Source organism: Salminus brasiliensis, chromosome 10 (genome assembly GCF_030463535.1).
Source record: "Salminus brasiliensis chromosome 10, fSalBra1.hap2, whole genome shotgun sequence".
Lineage (NCBI taxonomy): Eukaryota > Metazoa > Chordata > Actinopteri > Characiformes > Bryconidae > Salminus > Salminus brasiliensis.
In genome coordinates this window covers 40362396-40378544 of record NC_132887.1, presented here as the reverse complement: position 1 = coordinate 40378544, position 16149 = coordinate 40362396, and the positions used below count along the sequence as shown (strand labels likewise).

At 41.9% G+C, this 16149-nt stretch overlaps 1 protein-coding gene across 1 annotated transcript in view; it reads left to right on the top strand.

The window, feature by feature from the left end:
• Positions 1-2491: 2491 nt before the first annotated feature.
• The window catches only part of atp6v1ba (ATPase, H+ transporting, lysosomal, V1 subunit B, member a), a 28932-nt gene continuing 15274 nt past the window's right edge, over positions 2492-16149 (top strand). Inside the window, exon 1 of the mRNA XM_072688908.1 lies at positions 2492-2732. Coding sequence (XP_072545009.1) covers positions 2624-2732 — 109 coding nt within the window. The 5' untranslated portion in view covers positions 2492-2623. The remainder of the gene's footprint in view (positions 2733-16149) is intronic.

Below are 16149 nucleotides of genomic sequence, written 5' to 3'. Positions count from 1 at the left end.
TAAACATACCTAGGTCCATGTTCTAGATAACAACGGTTCATCCAAAAAAAGAGTCTCTCAGACAGGATATTTGGTGCTTCTGTAATGTTAGCACTGGCGCTACAAGGCTAATGGCTAAAATACAGTGTGAGCTAGAGGACAGAAGTAGCAGTTGTCCTGAAGTCTAAATTTAACCCTAAATCTGCTGTTTTAAAACATACATGAAGTCCATGTTCTAGATAACAATGGTTCGTCCAAAAAAAACCCCAAAATTGGTGCTTCTGTAATGTTAGCACTGGTGCTACAAGGCTAACGGCTAAAATACAGTGTGAGCTAGAGGACAGAAGTAGCAGTTGTCCTGAAGTCTAAATTTAACCCTAAATCTGCTGTTTTAAAACATACATGAAGTCCATGTTCTAGATAACAATGGTTCGTCCAAAAAAAACCCCAAAATTGGTGCTTCTGTAATGTTAGCACTGGTGCTACAAGGCTAACGGCTAAAATACAGTGTGAGCTAGAGGACAGAAATAGCAGTTGTCCTGAAGTCTAAATTTAACCCTAAATCTGATTTTAAAACATACATGAAGTCCATGTTCTAGATAACAATGGTTCGTCCAAAAAAAACCCCAAAATTGGTGCTTCTGTAATGTTAGCACTGGTGCTACAAGGCTAACGGCTAAAATACAGTGTGAGCTAGAGGACAGAAGTAGCAGTTGTCCTGAAGTCTAAATTTAACCCTAAATCTGCTGTTTTAAAACATACATGAAGTCCATGTTCTAGATAACAATGGTTCGTCCAAAAAAAAAAAAGTGCTTCTGTAATGTTAGCACTGGCGCTACAAGGCTAATGGCTAAAATACAGTGTGAGCTAGAGGACAGAATTAGCACACTTCGCTAAAAACTAACAGTAGCAGCTGTCTGAAGTCTAAATTTAACCCTAAATCTGCTGTTTTAAAACATACATGAAGTCCATGTTCTAGATAACAACGGTTTATCCAAAAAAAAACCCAAAATTGGTGCTTCTGTAATGTTAGCAATGGGGCTATGAGGCTAATAGCTAAAATACAGTGTGAGCTAGAGGACAGAAGTAGCAGTTGTCCTGAAGTCTAAATTTAACCCTAAATCTGATTTTTTAAACATACCTAGGTCAATGTTCTAGATAACAATGGTTCATCCAAAAAACAATTGGTGCTTCTGTAATGTTAGCACTGGTGCTACAAGGCTAACGGCTAAAATACAGTGTGAGCTAGAGGACAGAAGTAGCAGTTGTCCTGAAGTCTAAATTTAACCCTAAATCTGCTGTTTTAAAACATACATGAAGTCCATGTTCTAGATAACAATGGTTCATCCAAAAAAAAAAAAATGCTTCTGTAATGTTAGCACTGGTGCTACAAGGCTAATGGCTAAAACACAGTGTGAGCTAGAGGACAGAATTAGCACACTTCGCTAAAACTAACAGTAGCAGCTGTCTGAAGTCTAAATTTAACCCTAAATCTGCTGTTTTAAAACATACATGAAGTCCATGTTCTAGATAACAACGGTTTATCCAAAAAAAATATTGGTGCTTCTTTAGAGTTAGCACTGGCGCTACGAGGCTAACAGCTAGCTAGTGGACAGAAGTACTACACCTCGCTATAAACAACAGAAGTAGCAGCTGCCAATTTTTTTAAAAACATAATTATATCCATGTTCTAGATAACAATATTCTAGATCTAGATTCTCTGGATATGTGGAGACAGGACATGTTTGGTGCTTCTTTAAATCTGACTTTCCACCATACTTCAGCCCATGTTCTAGATAATTTTTTTAGAGCTCTCTTCAGAACAATGGTTCATCCAAAAAAAAAAAAAAGGTTCTCTAAACTGACTCAACTTTTAAGCACAGTCCACATCTTTTTGCTAGTTCTTCATCTAGCGGATGGTTTAAGGTTATGGTGATGGATTCCACTGGCAGCAAAACAGCCTCAGAGCGTGATGCTACCACCCCCATGCTTAACAGTTGTGTTCTTGGAGTTGAAGACCTCACCTTTACTATTCCAAACATATAGCTGGTCATCGTGGCCAAACAACTCAATCTTTCCTTTGTCCATGTGGCCATACTGTAAACTGAAGGTCACAAATGAATACACTGGTATCCAAGATAATATTTTGAGGCCACAAGATAATTCATTAGGGCCACAAAGTAATATTTTGAAAGCATGACTTATAATAATATATCCGCCACAATTTATTGATTAATTGATATCTAGAAGGCGCAGATGATGCTTCTAGTGGCCATGAATTAATATATTGATGCAGTGAAATATTTTGTGGCCACAAGATAATTTACTGAGGCTGTTTTTAATTTATTAATATATATTAATGTATTATCTTGTGAAAGGTGATGGGTTCTTAAGTCATCCCAGAGGAAAAGTTGGATGAACTTGAATGTCTTTTACACTTTAGGTAGCTATTAGTTTTGTGTCACATCGAGAGCGCGCACGCAGCTTCACTTCCCATCGTGCGCGCTCCCGCAGGCCTGACTGGGTCATATGACTGAGCGGCGCAAGAGAGAAGCTGTAGCCGGATAGACTTCACTTTCCACAGGGCAGCTAGCCGAACAAACCCCTTTCTCTGCCGGCCACAAATTTTGCAACCGACCCAAAGATGGCAACGCTCCTGGCGAACCGGCCGGTGGACCTGAACGGGCCCGAGGCTGCGGCGCGGCAGCACGCTGAGGCGGCGAAGAGAAACTACATGTCCCAGCCCAGACTCAGTGAGTACGGATTAGCCTCAAACTGGACACCCGACCTGATAAACAGCACATATGAGACCCACACTTTGAGAGAAGTGCGTTTTTAGGCAACATTGGGGCCACCTAATCTTTTTAATCGATGATTTCCGCTCATAATTGCGTTAAAATGTACTTTTACGTTGTAACTGTAATCTAATTATTAGTTCCACCTTAAATGCTGCAGCGTTACATTAGGCGCTGCTTAAGCGATCTAATGGAACTAACGCAGCTTTTTAAGGTGGAACGGAAAAGTCGAACAAGAAGCTAGCTCGAGCCTCGTTAAAGCTAAAAACTAGCTGCGTTCTTCGTCTTTTTTGTGAAATAACACAGTGATACGCATATCTCGCGTTTTATTGTTTCCACAATGAGAATATTGCAGTTGAAGTGGTAGCTAGCTAGCATTAGCGTTACGCATATAGCTACATATGGCTAAATGTAGCGGAGATAGCTAGCTGGCTAGCTGGTGCTAGCTTTCATGCTAGCTAGCGAACTGTCAGGTGACCGTCACGAAAATACTCAGCACGAAGTAATCGCGTCTTTTCAGGTAGACGATCATGACTCGACCTAAAACTGCAGCTTTTCAACATTTGCTTCGATGTCTTCGACGTTTTGTAGTGATGTGTTTAAAGGAAGACCCAGTGTAAACTCCTCACAGCCAGATCAAGCTGACCAGGGAGCCTTGCTTAGTGTTAGCTGGCAGCTAAAGTGTCAGCTTGTCTGTTATTGTCATTTATATAATGATATAATGATGATTATTTTTCTTCTCTAGAGACAAATATACGTTTTTTAATGAGGAGAGAAATGTACAGAACATCTGAGGTATCAAGGTAGAATCATTTTATTTCTAGGCTTAAAATATTGTCTAAAAACTGAAGGAACGACTTATTAAATTAAGGGTATGAGTTGTAAAGTTGAGGGAATGATTTATTAAATATCTAGATTGTAAAATGGAGAAGAGGGATGTTAAACAGATGGAACAGTTTATTAATCTGAACGATTTGTAAAATTCAGGGAATGATTTATTAAATAGCGAGAACAGGTTGTAAAATTCAGATAACAAATTATTAAATAGTGAGAACGGATTGTAAAATTCAGGGAACGGATTGTAAAATGAAGAAGAGGGTTGTTAAACAGATGGAACAGTTTATTAATTTGAGCGATTTGTAAAATTGATGGAACAAATTATCAAATTAAAGACATTATTAATTACATTGGGGGAACATATGGTAAATTTAAAGGAACCCTTTATCTAAATGAAAAAATTCTACCTTAATCCTCATAAACATAGCTGGTTAACTATGCTAACAATAGAACTAACTCGCTTACTTGCACTGCTGAATATTCAGTTGTCATAAGTGTGGAGATTTCATCTAAATATGATTGACAGAGTTAAAAATATGAGGTAAGAGAACCAGCATTAGCCTTTAATCTGAATGGGGTCCTCGTAGCGTACTTCAGGCAGGCCGCTCTGCTGTCTGGAGCTTCAGTGTAGTCCTGCAGGTCTTGTGACCATAGCTCATAGCAACTTCATGTATTTTTGGATGTTGGAGACCTCTCTGACGGTACATGTGACCAAACATGGAATTAGGTTCCTCTGCACCTCTTGGCTTAGCCTGGCTCTGTTCTGATCCAAATTGGCTTGGTTCTGAGTCAATCTTGAGGCTCTTTTTTTTTATTATTATTATTATTATTTATTATTTTTTTCTTAGTCCAGTTCGGTGAGAGTGGTGTGTGTGGTAGGGTAGTTGGATGGCAGGCTGTGCTGTGATGGCTTAGCAGTAGCCTTCCAAGGACACAGTGGCCAGATGGTGTTATGATGCTTCACCATGTGATGTAATCACGTGAGGCCGCCAGCTCAGGGATGAGTAATGCTGGCTGCCTTAATGACCAAGTTGGAACTGGGAAGTTTCTGGCTTTCGAAGAGGAAAAATCCGTCTGAACAGTCCTCAGATTCATCATTTCCATAATTCCCATTTAGAGAAGCAGAGTTCCTGAAGGGCCCTGACTTCTCCGAGGTGCTGTCCCGTGATTTTGCTTCAGCGGGTGAAGACCAAGCTGTAGGCTAGTTTTTCAGCAGGTTTTTCGAGTCTTTGGTTGTGTAATATAGGCTGTTTGTACATGATATGGGCAAATACAGGAACAATTGAGAGCTTAAGCCGACCTGTATGTAGAACTGCTCACTTTAGGGTCTCATTAAATACCCCTCAAATAATTTTGACGTCAGTACTTGCACAAAACTCCAGGTAAACGACTGTAATTCGAGTGTAGACGCTTGAAAAGCTTTCCGTTTATGCAGAGACCAAACCAGAACCAGTTTACCGGGAACTGCAAAACAGCTGTGCAAATACAGAAGTGCTGCAATGCCACTTTTTTGAGACTGGTGTTGAAATCTTAAATACGTGATATGGCCAAATGTTTGTGGACACCCTTTCTAAGCTACTTTAGGTTGCATCCATCACAAATGCACATTAATAACGAATTAATCGAGATCCATTAGTTAGGGTGTTACTGTAGCGTGTTCAGCTAACCCGTGCAGACTGTGGACGGTTATGTGTTTTCCAGCTAGGCTAGTGTCGCGGTCGATGCGGGCAGTGCTTTGCTATTGGGTGTCCACACTAAAGGAATGGTACAGTGTTCGGATAGCAGTACCCCGCTGGACCCCGCTGTACTTTGTGCTGTCCTCTTTCTCTGATTGAATACCCTCCAAACGGTATGTAGACACACTGAAAATCTGTGTGTATACACTGTACATAATGTATGTATATAGGAGACAGGTAGTGGGGTATGTTATGGTTTTAAAGCCACTCCCTTTTAAACCTTCTTCAGATTGTTTCTCGTTAACTGTGAGGTTCTACTTTTGAGTCTCCTTACTAGCTTTGTTTCTGAGCTGTTAGAAATGTGCTTGTCTAACAGCGGAGTCGGCAGAGGGATGTGAAAGCGCGGCCTGTGCTTAGCGTGGACCTTCAGGTCAGCTGACCCTGCACATCTGCGCGCATGTGACCCTGTGGGGCGGCCCTTTTGGAAAGCACAGTACGTTGCAATGAGATGCCCATGAGGAAGCAGACCTGTAATACACAGCGCTCAAAGAGCTGTTTCGCAATTCTTTTTCGAGCCCATTGAAAAAACATGGATTTCTGTTGAGTTACAGTGAGATTCAAGCTTGTGCTGCAGGTTTTATTCAGATATGCTGTTGATCTGATCAAACGCTGACAGTGAAAAAAACATAGGAATGAACAAATAATCAATCAGTTGTGATTGGGTTGTGAGCGTGAGGAGGAGGGCCAGTGTTCCCAGTTTCAGTGCAGCACCTGGTTTATCTAATCAGTCCTTTATTACAGAACCTCAGGTGAGCTGCTGGTGGAACTGAACAAAGGCATACAGAGTTCACAGACAAGATCAGCAGCCTGGGCTGTGGTGTTCAATACCTATACTGACCAACACCACATTCTGACCACTGACTTGGTTTATTTGGGTTTATTCTCATGCTATATAGAGTTAATTACAGGTAGACACTCTCACTGACCACTGACTTTATGTTTATTTGGGTTTATTCTAATGTTATATAGAGTTAATTACAGGTAGACGCTCTCACTGACCACTGACTTTCTGTTTATTTGGGTTTATTCTAATGTTATATAGAGGTAATTACAGGTAGACACTCACTGACCACTGACTTTGTTTATTTGGGTTTATTCTAATGTTATATAGAGTTAATTACAGGTAGACACTCTCACTGACCACTGACTTTATGTTTATTTGGGTTTATTCTAATGTTATATAGAGGTAATTACAGGTAGACACTCTCACTGACCTCTGACTTTATGTTTATTTGGGTTTATTCTAATGTTATATAGAGTTAATTACAGGTAGACACTCTCACTGACCTCTGACTTTATGTTTATTTGGGTTTATTCTAATGTTATATAGAGTTAATTACAGGTAGACACTCTCACTGACCTCTGACTTTATGTTTATTTGGGTTTATTCTAATGTTATATAGAGTTAATTACAGGTAGACGCTCTCACTGACCACTGACTTTCTGTTTATTTGGGTTTATTCTAATGTTATGTAGAGGTAATTACAGGTAGACACTCACTGACCACTGACTTTGTTTATTTGGGTTTATTCTAATGTTATATAGAGTTAATTACAGGTAGACACTCTCACTGACCACTGACTTTATGTTTATTTGGGTTTATTCTAATGTTATATAGAGGTAATTACAGGTAGACGCTCTCACTGACCTCTGACTTTATGTTTATTTGGGTTTATTCTAATGTTATATAGAGTTAATTACAGATAGACGCTCTCACTGACCACTGACTTTCTGTTTATTTGGGTTTATTCTAATGTTATATAGAGGTAATTACAGGTAGACGCTCTCACTGACCACTGACTTTATGTTTATTTGGGTTTATTCTAATGTTATATAGAGGTAATTACAGGTAGACGCTCTCACTGACCACTGACTTTATGTTTATTTGGGTTTATTCTAATGTTATATAGAGGTAATTACAGGTAGACGCTCTCACTGACCACTGACTTTGTTTATTTGGGTTTATTCTAATGTTATATAGAGTTAATTACAGGTAGATGCTCTCACTGACCACTGACTTTATGTTTATTTGGGTTTATTCTAATGTTATATAGACTTAATTACAGGTAGACAAACGTACCACTGAGAGACACTGTTTTAAAGACGCTTCCCTGCTGTTTTAAATCAGGAATTTGATCATACATACCTACCAAACATGCATCTCTGCAGATGGATAGATGGCGCTCTCTCTACTCATCACTGTTAAGCAGTGGTGATTTTCTCTCGACTGCCCATTGATGCCACGTTGGCGACAGTTAGAAAATAAGCGGTGGCTAGCTTTACATCTATTGGAGGAGGCTTGTGCTATCTCTTTATCCTCCTAGTCCTAGGGGGCGCTACGAACAGGTAGGTTAATTGGCAGAACCAGACGGGGAGGGGGGGACAAAATACATATATACATACAAAATATATATATACATTATCACCACCCCACTTCATCCAGAAACTCATCCCAAAAAGTATTACTTGGCACACCATCATTCCAGAGATGGAGCTCTACCCCTCTATCTAGCCCACGCCAGGCATTAGGCAGCATGGTGCCAATAGATTCATGTGTATCTGCTCCAGAGAGTCCTATTCTATTGGCAGTACTTCTCTACAAGCTGTGTGTGTGCATTTGCACGTGTCCGCAATGAGTGCAGCTTAAAGTAGAGGAAGAAGGGGTGTCCAGAAACATTTGGACATGCATAGTATTTGGTTTGTTTTGCTGTAAATCAGAAAGACAGTCCCTGTGTTTTTCCCTTTATAAGAAAAGTGTGTGTGATCCTTTGTTAGCCGTGCACAAGGCCGAGCACCGAGACCTCTTGTTGTGTCGACGCCTCTTGGATGGCATAATTCGTGTCCTGTGATGTTCCGGCACTTGATTTGTTAATTTTGTTTACCCTTTTAATGAAGAGCCCGGCTAAGAATCGCCCCACATTCTCCCGTCTCGCTCGCTCTTTTCTCCTCCTTGTGTATTATTGACGTTATTCACCGTCTCCCTCATTAATTTACACCTCAAACATGCTTTTCTCCGAGACGACCAGGTAGCGCACGCTTTTTATGTTTTTCTTTTTTTTCTGTAGCGTGTCACAGGAAAGCTTGGGCTAAAAGCCTCTTAGCAAACCAGGAAGAAATGACTTAATGGAAGAATTGAATCTGAAAGCCAAAGCAGGGAGATGGGGGGGGAGAGAGAGAGAGAGAGACACGCTGGCCTGATCATCACCCCCCCCCTCCCCTTTTTCTCAGACCCCCCCTTAAGAACAGCTCAAATAGCCCCTCTAATGTAGGCATGCTGGATAGCGGCACCATTTTCTTCATCATCGGTGAGGGAAGGCTGAGTGCCTGCTGACAGCGCCTTCAATCACAGGCTGGTGATGAATGACGGACATGCAAGCATGCCACACGGGTCTACACCCAGGCGTCCCACACGCACCTGAGAGACACCAAAACTGCCACCTCAAGCCTGATTGGACGCCTGCTGTCGCGTAAGAAAGCCTCAGACCCTGAAGGCTGGTGGTTTCTCCCACTCCTTGGTCGTTGGGCAGCGTCTCTGAGTGCTTCAGTGTTCGTAGAGACCACTGAGGTCGTTGTAGGCGAGAGCCGTGCCGATACTATGCTTAAAGGGACCCTGCATCTTCCATATCTCGAAACACGGAACCGCAAAGCACCCTGTTTGAAAGTTATCGTTTGTCAAAAATATTTGGACGCCTGCTCATTCGTTGCTTCTTAAGCTTAGGGATATTACATTTATCCTGCTTTTATTGGAGCAACTTTCTAGGAAAAAAAGACTTCCTGCTAGAATTTGGAGGAGCATTGCTGTGAGGATTTGATTGCGTTCAGTCAGCTACCCGTATTGGATAGATAGCCATCCATCATTCCAGAGAGCACAGTTCTTCCACTGCTGGTGGCTTTATACTCCTCTAGCCCCTGTCTGGCATTAGACAGCATAGTGCAAATAGGGTCATTTGCAAGTTGCAATCTTCTCCTAGTCCTATTCTATTGGCAGTGCTTCTCTACAGGGACTGGAAAAGCAGTGCATGTGTGTTGAATGCATATATTACAAGGGGTGTCCACAAACTTTTAGACATGGTACAGATTCACCAATTTTTCATCCCAGCCTCCTGTTTTGAACTTTTAAGGACAATTAAGGACAATTAAGGACAGCCAAACCAGCCAGTTCTGACCCGGTGAGACTCCTGGCCGCCCTGGACAGCACTGCAAGTTGTGGTCTTACTGACCCAGCCCAGAATTGCCTGATGGGAGCGTCCCTACTGCCGACCGTAACCTATAGATGGCAGCACTTGCTAAAGGCCAGTAGATATTACAGGGCCCTGGGTGTTTGCCACACGTTTGTGTGCTATAATGGTTCTTTATCATAGTCAGATCTGCTGAACACAGTCCAAATAAGGCGTGAGATATTAGTACGAGCTGAAGGACGTCCCTTAATGTCCAGGACACGTTTGCATGTTGTACGCTGGTGCGGTTCCCTCCGGGTTCCTGAGCTGAGCCGATCCATTCGTTCGTTTGCTTGCTCGCTCGTGCTAAGTCAGTCACCGGCGACTCTGAAAGCGACAAACAAACAAAGCAAGCACAATACTCATCTAGCTTTTGATAGCTGAGGCCTTTTTATCTTAATCATGTCATTTGCAACAAAGGCAATTAACCCAGACTGTCTCCGCGCTTTGTTTTAGCTCTGAATAGACGTTTAAATGAAATGAAAAGACATTCAGCGCGGTAATGGTATTTCTGTGAAGAAACAATTACCCATAATGACACGGTTATAAACAAATCTTTCAGATGTCACAGCCTGCTTTATTTTGCCTACAGTTTCCTGTTTCTAATCCTTTTGTCCGCTTGTAATTAATCAATTGTCGTGACAGTGAAAGAGAAAGCCCCCGGTGGGCGTTGGACTTTGTCTTGCCATCAAAGAAAATGAAATGATTTGAAAGAAGAGTATAGAATAGTTGACTTTCAAAAATAGTATCCAAGTCTCTAAATTATGTACCACTTAGACTGAGGGGCGAGGGGAGAGAAAAAAAGAGAACGCGCCCATTATACAGAGCACAAAGCAGCGCCACTGCCGCCGCCGCCACCGCTGCCACCGCCGCCACCGCCGCCGCGCAGCCCGCGTCTTCCATCCCCGCGCTCAAGGTTCCTGCTCCAAAGCACCTTGTGCAAAGTTGTTGGTCCTCTCCTTGGTCTCTTCAGGGCTTCACACCTCAGCCCGGAAGGAACAGGGTCCTGTTCGGTGTGTAGTAAGACTCTCTGCGTTATTAGCTTACTGCTTATTTACATTTACTTAAAGCTCGTCTTGGTGCGCTCCAACAGCAGCTGCAAGAGCGAGAAGCGCCGCGCAGAGCAGAGCAGGAATAAGGTCAATAAACACCCACCGGATGTTGTTTAGTCTTTTAGATTTACAGTGCTGTATTATACATCAATGCTGGATATTTGGTGATAATAGAAGCTCATTGTAGATTATTTTTGCGCACAGGAAACCGCCAGACAGCGAGAGAGTGATGATTGCATGCAGTTTTGCGCTGTAAATAAATACTCTGAATGAAGTGATGCTATAATGTCGTGTGTGTATATAAATAAAACTAAAAACAAGGGCTGCATTATATTGAAAAAAAAAATGACATTACAAAATATTTTATATATATATATATATATATATATACACACACACACACACACACACACACACATATCAGCTGAAAATACATGTATTCTTATTATATAAATACATGCATTTTCAACAGAGGTCCAACATGACGTAATGATATTTATGATAACAATATTGATAATACGCTGTGTATCCAAGATTGTTTTTTTTGCAGATATGTCTATACAGTACATGCGTGCGCGCACACACACTCGCACACACTCATTTGTATCTGTGTACTTATACTCTTCAGTAAATGTATATATGGCAGACTGGGGCACATTTTTACACACAGTTTGTTTTTATTTGCTCTTTATAGCAGATTGGAAACAAATAAAACAACATAAACAACAGCATCCTAGTCTTTATATACGCCACATTTACCCTCAGTTTGTTACATTTGATTAATAATAAACTGGATTTAAGTGGATTAAAACAAGCACACGTGTGTAAAATACAGTATATGTGGTTTTTAAAGTGTGTTGTGAAACAAACACAAAAAAATATATACAAAAAAATAAGGGGTTCACTATTGTGTTCGAAGTCCAAAAACTTTTAATAAAGCCTCTTTGGGGTACCTTTATGTGCACCCCTGTTGAAAGGAGTGATGATGTTTTGTGTAAGCAGGTGACCGGCTAAAATATAAACATTTTCTGCACATTTTAGACAATTTAGATTAATTAATTTATTTATTTATTGGACTTTTTTGTTTGTTTGTTTTTTGCATTGTGTTTATATTCAGTATAGTAATAACAGTAAAAAGTAAACAGCAGCAGCATGTAAACATGTAATATGCACAAACGTTTGCATGCTTTTTATTTATTTTATTTTTTTAATTAATTTTTTTAAACAAGCCGTAAGACCCACAGGACAACAGTTTTACAGAGGAACTGTTTAAACCTTCAGATGGGTTGTGTTGTGTTGTGTTGGGCGATTGTGTATCTGTAGCCTTCACTAAAGAACCCTCGAGGAACCTTCCTTTTTTTGTTTATAAGTTAAATGAAAAAAAAAAAAAAACCACTAAAAACTCAATTTTCAGGTAAAGAAGAAAATGAATGTGTTTTGCAAACTTCTCTGAAGGCCCGGCTGTGTGTTAATCGATCGTTTGCCAGGTGGTGCGCTGCCAAATAGCGCTGCCGTTCTGGTGCAGATTGCCTCCAAACCGCCGCTTCAGTCCATTGTAGCGGTGCCACTTTGCTGCCGCCTTTCCCAGAGAGCGGCTGAGGGGGTTAACCAGTTACCTCGGCGTAGCTGACGACCCTTCAGTCCAGCGAACACAACATGCACACACTCACACAGACAGTCCTCTGATTACACACAGTCCAATCAGCGCGAGTGTGTGGGGTGTCCTCACTTTGCCGTCGTCTCTGCTACCTGTGGGGTAAAAGCATTCCTCTTTGATGGGGTGTTATCACTCTCGAGGGCTTTGTTAGGACAGATGAACAGCTACCATTATGACGTGTGTGTGTGTGTGTGTGTGTGTGTGTGTGTGTGTGTGTGTGTGTGTGTGTGTGTGTGTGTGTGTGTGTGTGGACTGGGATTGTTTTTTTTGTGTGTTTTTGTTTTTATTTTAGTGTTGTTGTTGTTGTTGTTGTTGTTTTTTTATTGAATGATGTACTATAATACGGTCAGCCCTGGACGACAGCTCTCCTTCAGTTTTATCGTTTCTGGTACTTCGTAATTTTGCGTACTGTACTTTTTCAGTACTGCATTGTGGCAAATACGTCAGTACTTTTTTTTTACTTATTATAAATAAAATTCCATTGAAAATACATAAACAGTTAGTCTACCAGAGGGAGGTTTGGTGTTCTAGATAACCTCCCCCAGTCAGAGCTGTGGTTCTACAGTGGAGGTGAAGGGAAGCAGACATCTGAAGCTCTACTAAAAGCTCCTCACGGAAAGTTCTTCACCTAATGGTGATGAAGACGCTGCCTGATGCCTGAGACACGGTTCTACCAGAGTTCTGAGAAGAGTTCGGCTCTAGAACCTGCTTTTATAATCAGATCATTAAAATGGTGGAGGGATACATGCTGCAGGGTGTAGTGCAGCTACAGAAAGTAGTCCCTGAAGAAACCTTTTATTATTTGCCTGCTCCTGATTTTTTTTGGTGTTCTAAATGAGCAGAATGGGGCTGTATTATTTATGAATATTTATGTGCTCAGAAAAAAACACTAGTATAATTGAAAATGCCCTTGCAGAATTTACAATAAATAGTGATAGTGCGTAGAGCTGCATGATATTAGGGGGAGGGGACTGACTATTTGTTTTTCTGTGATTTTATATTGTAATATAAAAAAAAAACAAACAGGAAATTTGACCATGATCAAACATTGATGGTTATATTAAACGTTGTGATTAATATTAAACTCCATAAACACAAGAATATTCATATATATGTATATGTATACCAAACCCAACCTAATAGCTTTTTATTTCATAATGTTCTGCACTCTGAACCTTTACTAATGCTCTGTTCCTCTGTAAAGCTCCTCCAGGTGGCTTTCGCCCCAGTTTCTACAGTTTAGCAATGTTTATGTATCGCCATCCTCATCAATACCATCATCATCATCATCATCATCAGTCCACAGTATTGGTACGTCTTTAAAACTGATCCCACCCCAAACTGTGCAACACAACCCCCCTCCAGCTCCAGAACAGTTTGTTTGTGAGAGCTGTGCACGGCCTTCTGCTGCTCTGGCGTTAGTGAGGAGACAGTGGCCCGGCTTTATACTGGTTCCCAGTTCAGCACGGCTCTCGGAGGCTCTGAGGGCTTCATCCAGGACGTAGGATTCACACTCACACAAGATCTGGGAAAAGCCTTGAACGTATTCCGTGCTGCTGATGCTCTCCAAGTTTCGAATTTTGCACGGGGTGAGGTTAAAAAAGAGCTTTGCGTTTTTAGCAGATTCTTGCGCTTCCAGTTCAAAGAGCGGCTCTTGAGATTCCCCGTGCTGCTGCTGCTGTTGTCAGTGCCATAATTGGATTCCGTCTGTTCGCACTGAATCCCGCGTGAATGCCATCGCGGTCCCCCGTCAGTTTCAATTCACAGGCTTTCACACGTCCGTCCTCCCGTTCCTCTTTTTTTTCTTTTTTCTTTTTTTTTTTTGTTAATCGCGAGTCTCATTTCGCGATTTTCACACATAATGTTCGGAGCTTCTAAATACGATTTGAATCGAGGCACAATTACGTCTCTTAGCGCGGAAGCTGCTGCAATTATGCAACTGGGGGAAAAAAATATAATCATTGATTTATTTTGGCGGAAACGTGTTAATGTGTGTTTAGTCGAAAGCATGAAATTATTTATTATTTGTGCGCTGTGCATTGAGGGCCGAACGCCGCTCGCTGTGGGGAAGAATAGCCGGATAATTCAGTTAACACGCTTCCGCCGATGTTCATTCTGTTCACGTTCCCTTTAGTTGGCCTCCCGGTTCATGATGAGCAGGCCTTTGCTGAGCTCTCGCGGTGTCATTTTTGAAGCTGAGATGTAAATGTCCGTCTTCATAATGGCCCTTTTCTTCACTTCGGAAAATGCCGCCGTTATCCGAGCTGATGCTTTTGAGCTGATGTGAGCTTTAAAGCATTATGTTCAGCGCCAGAACTGTCGACTCGCAGGACTGCGGCCAACGTTTTGTGGGAAAATTGAGGAAAGTTTTGGTTCCTAGTGTCTTTGAGTTCAACCAAAGGTAAAGGTTGAACTATGGGGTCCAAATATCGGAGCTAATTTTGCTGATTTAATACAACTAGCTTTGGTACGGTCATAAACTATAGTGACAAAAGTATTGGGACACCTGCTCGTTCCTTGTTTCTTTTGAGATCAAGGCTTTTAAAGAGTTTCTAGAAAGTCAGTAGAGACTTTCTACCACATTTTGGAGGAGGAGCATTGCTGTGAGGATTTGATTGCACGCAGCAAAAAGACATTAGTGAGATCAGGATGTTGGGTGATCACCACCCCCACCTCATCCCTCATCAAGAAGTACTGGATGGAGCACCACCACTATCATTCCAGAGAACACAGTTCCTCCACTGCTCCACAGCTCAATGCTGGGGGGTCGTATACCCCTCCACTAGCCCACGCCTGGTGTTAGACACTCTCTTCACCACTACAAAGCTTATGGACACTAGGCCTCTGATCCACCTGAGAGCGGAAGAGATACGACTCGGCACATCTGACCTTTCAGTACAAACGTCACCCACACATCACATGGTCAGTGTCTCACATCAGCTGAAATGTGAACACGTTCTTGTCATCAGCAGCCGGAGTCAGAGAGAGCACAACCGGCCTGGCTCTCTCAGGAAGGGGTGGAGTGAAGGCACTTCCTCCCTACATCATCACTCCTAGTGTGACGATGGTCAGCACAGATGTCTGTTAGCTGCTGTATCGGAACTAGGTAGACAAGCGTTACTCCGAGCTCATTGGCTACCTAGCAATGTTGCATCAGCGGCAGGAGCTGGAAAATGGGTGGAGGCTGACTTTACATGTGCTAGTCTTCATCTTCTGAGTGCTAGGGCATTGCTAGTGAATCGGGGGGGGGGTCACATGAATTGACCTTCCAAATTTGGTAGAAAATCGGGTAAAATTCTGAGTTTTACCTTGACCTTAGTCACCAGGCCCAGTTTACTGCACCGGGCTAACAGAGCGAGGGGTGTGTGTGTGTGTGTGTGTGTGTGTGTGTGTGTGTGTGTGTGTGTGTGTGTGTGTGTGTGTGTGTTTTCTAATGTGATGTTCCTGCTTAAGGTTAGGGTGGTCCCGTTCCGATGTTTACATAAAAGCAGTGTAGTAACATTGGAAAGTAGCTGCAAGCGAGACGTTCTCCTGTAGCCTCTGCTTCGTACAGCAGATCAGCAAGGCTGCCACCGCTCGCCTGCATCCGAACGGCAGGCGTATAATTGTGCCGCGTGTTACGCAACAAAGTCCTGGTCCCCGTCCTGGTTCTCTTCCTTCTTAATGATCTGTTGTTGTTGTTGTTGTTGTTGTTGTTTACTATCTTTGTTATTTTGCATAGAAAAAATACAAGGAAGCTGAAAGTGGGATGACGAGCTGGAGGCTGGAAATAGCTCTGGCCTTCAGTTTGGCCTTTTCCGAGATTAAAAAAAGGAGTGTTTTTATGTTTGTGTCTTTTTCTTCCTGTGTCTTTTCTTCCTGATTCATCCGACCCCG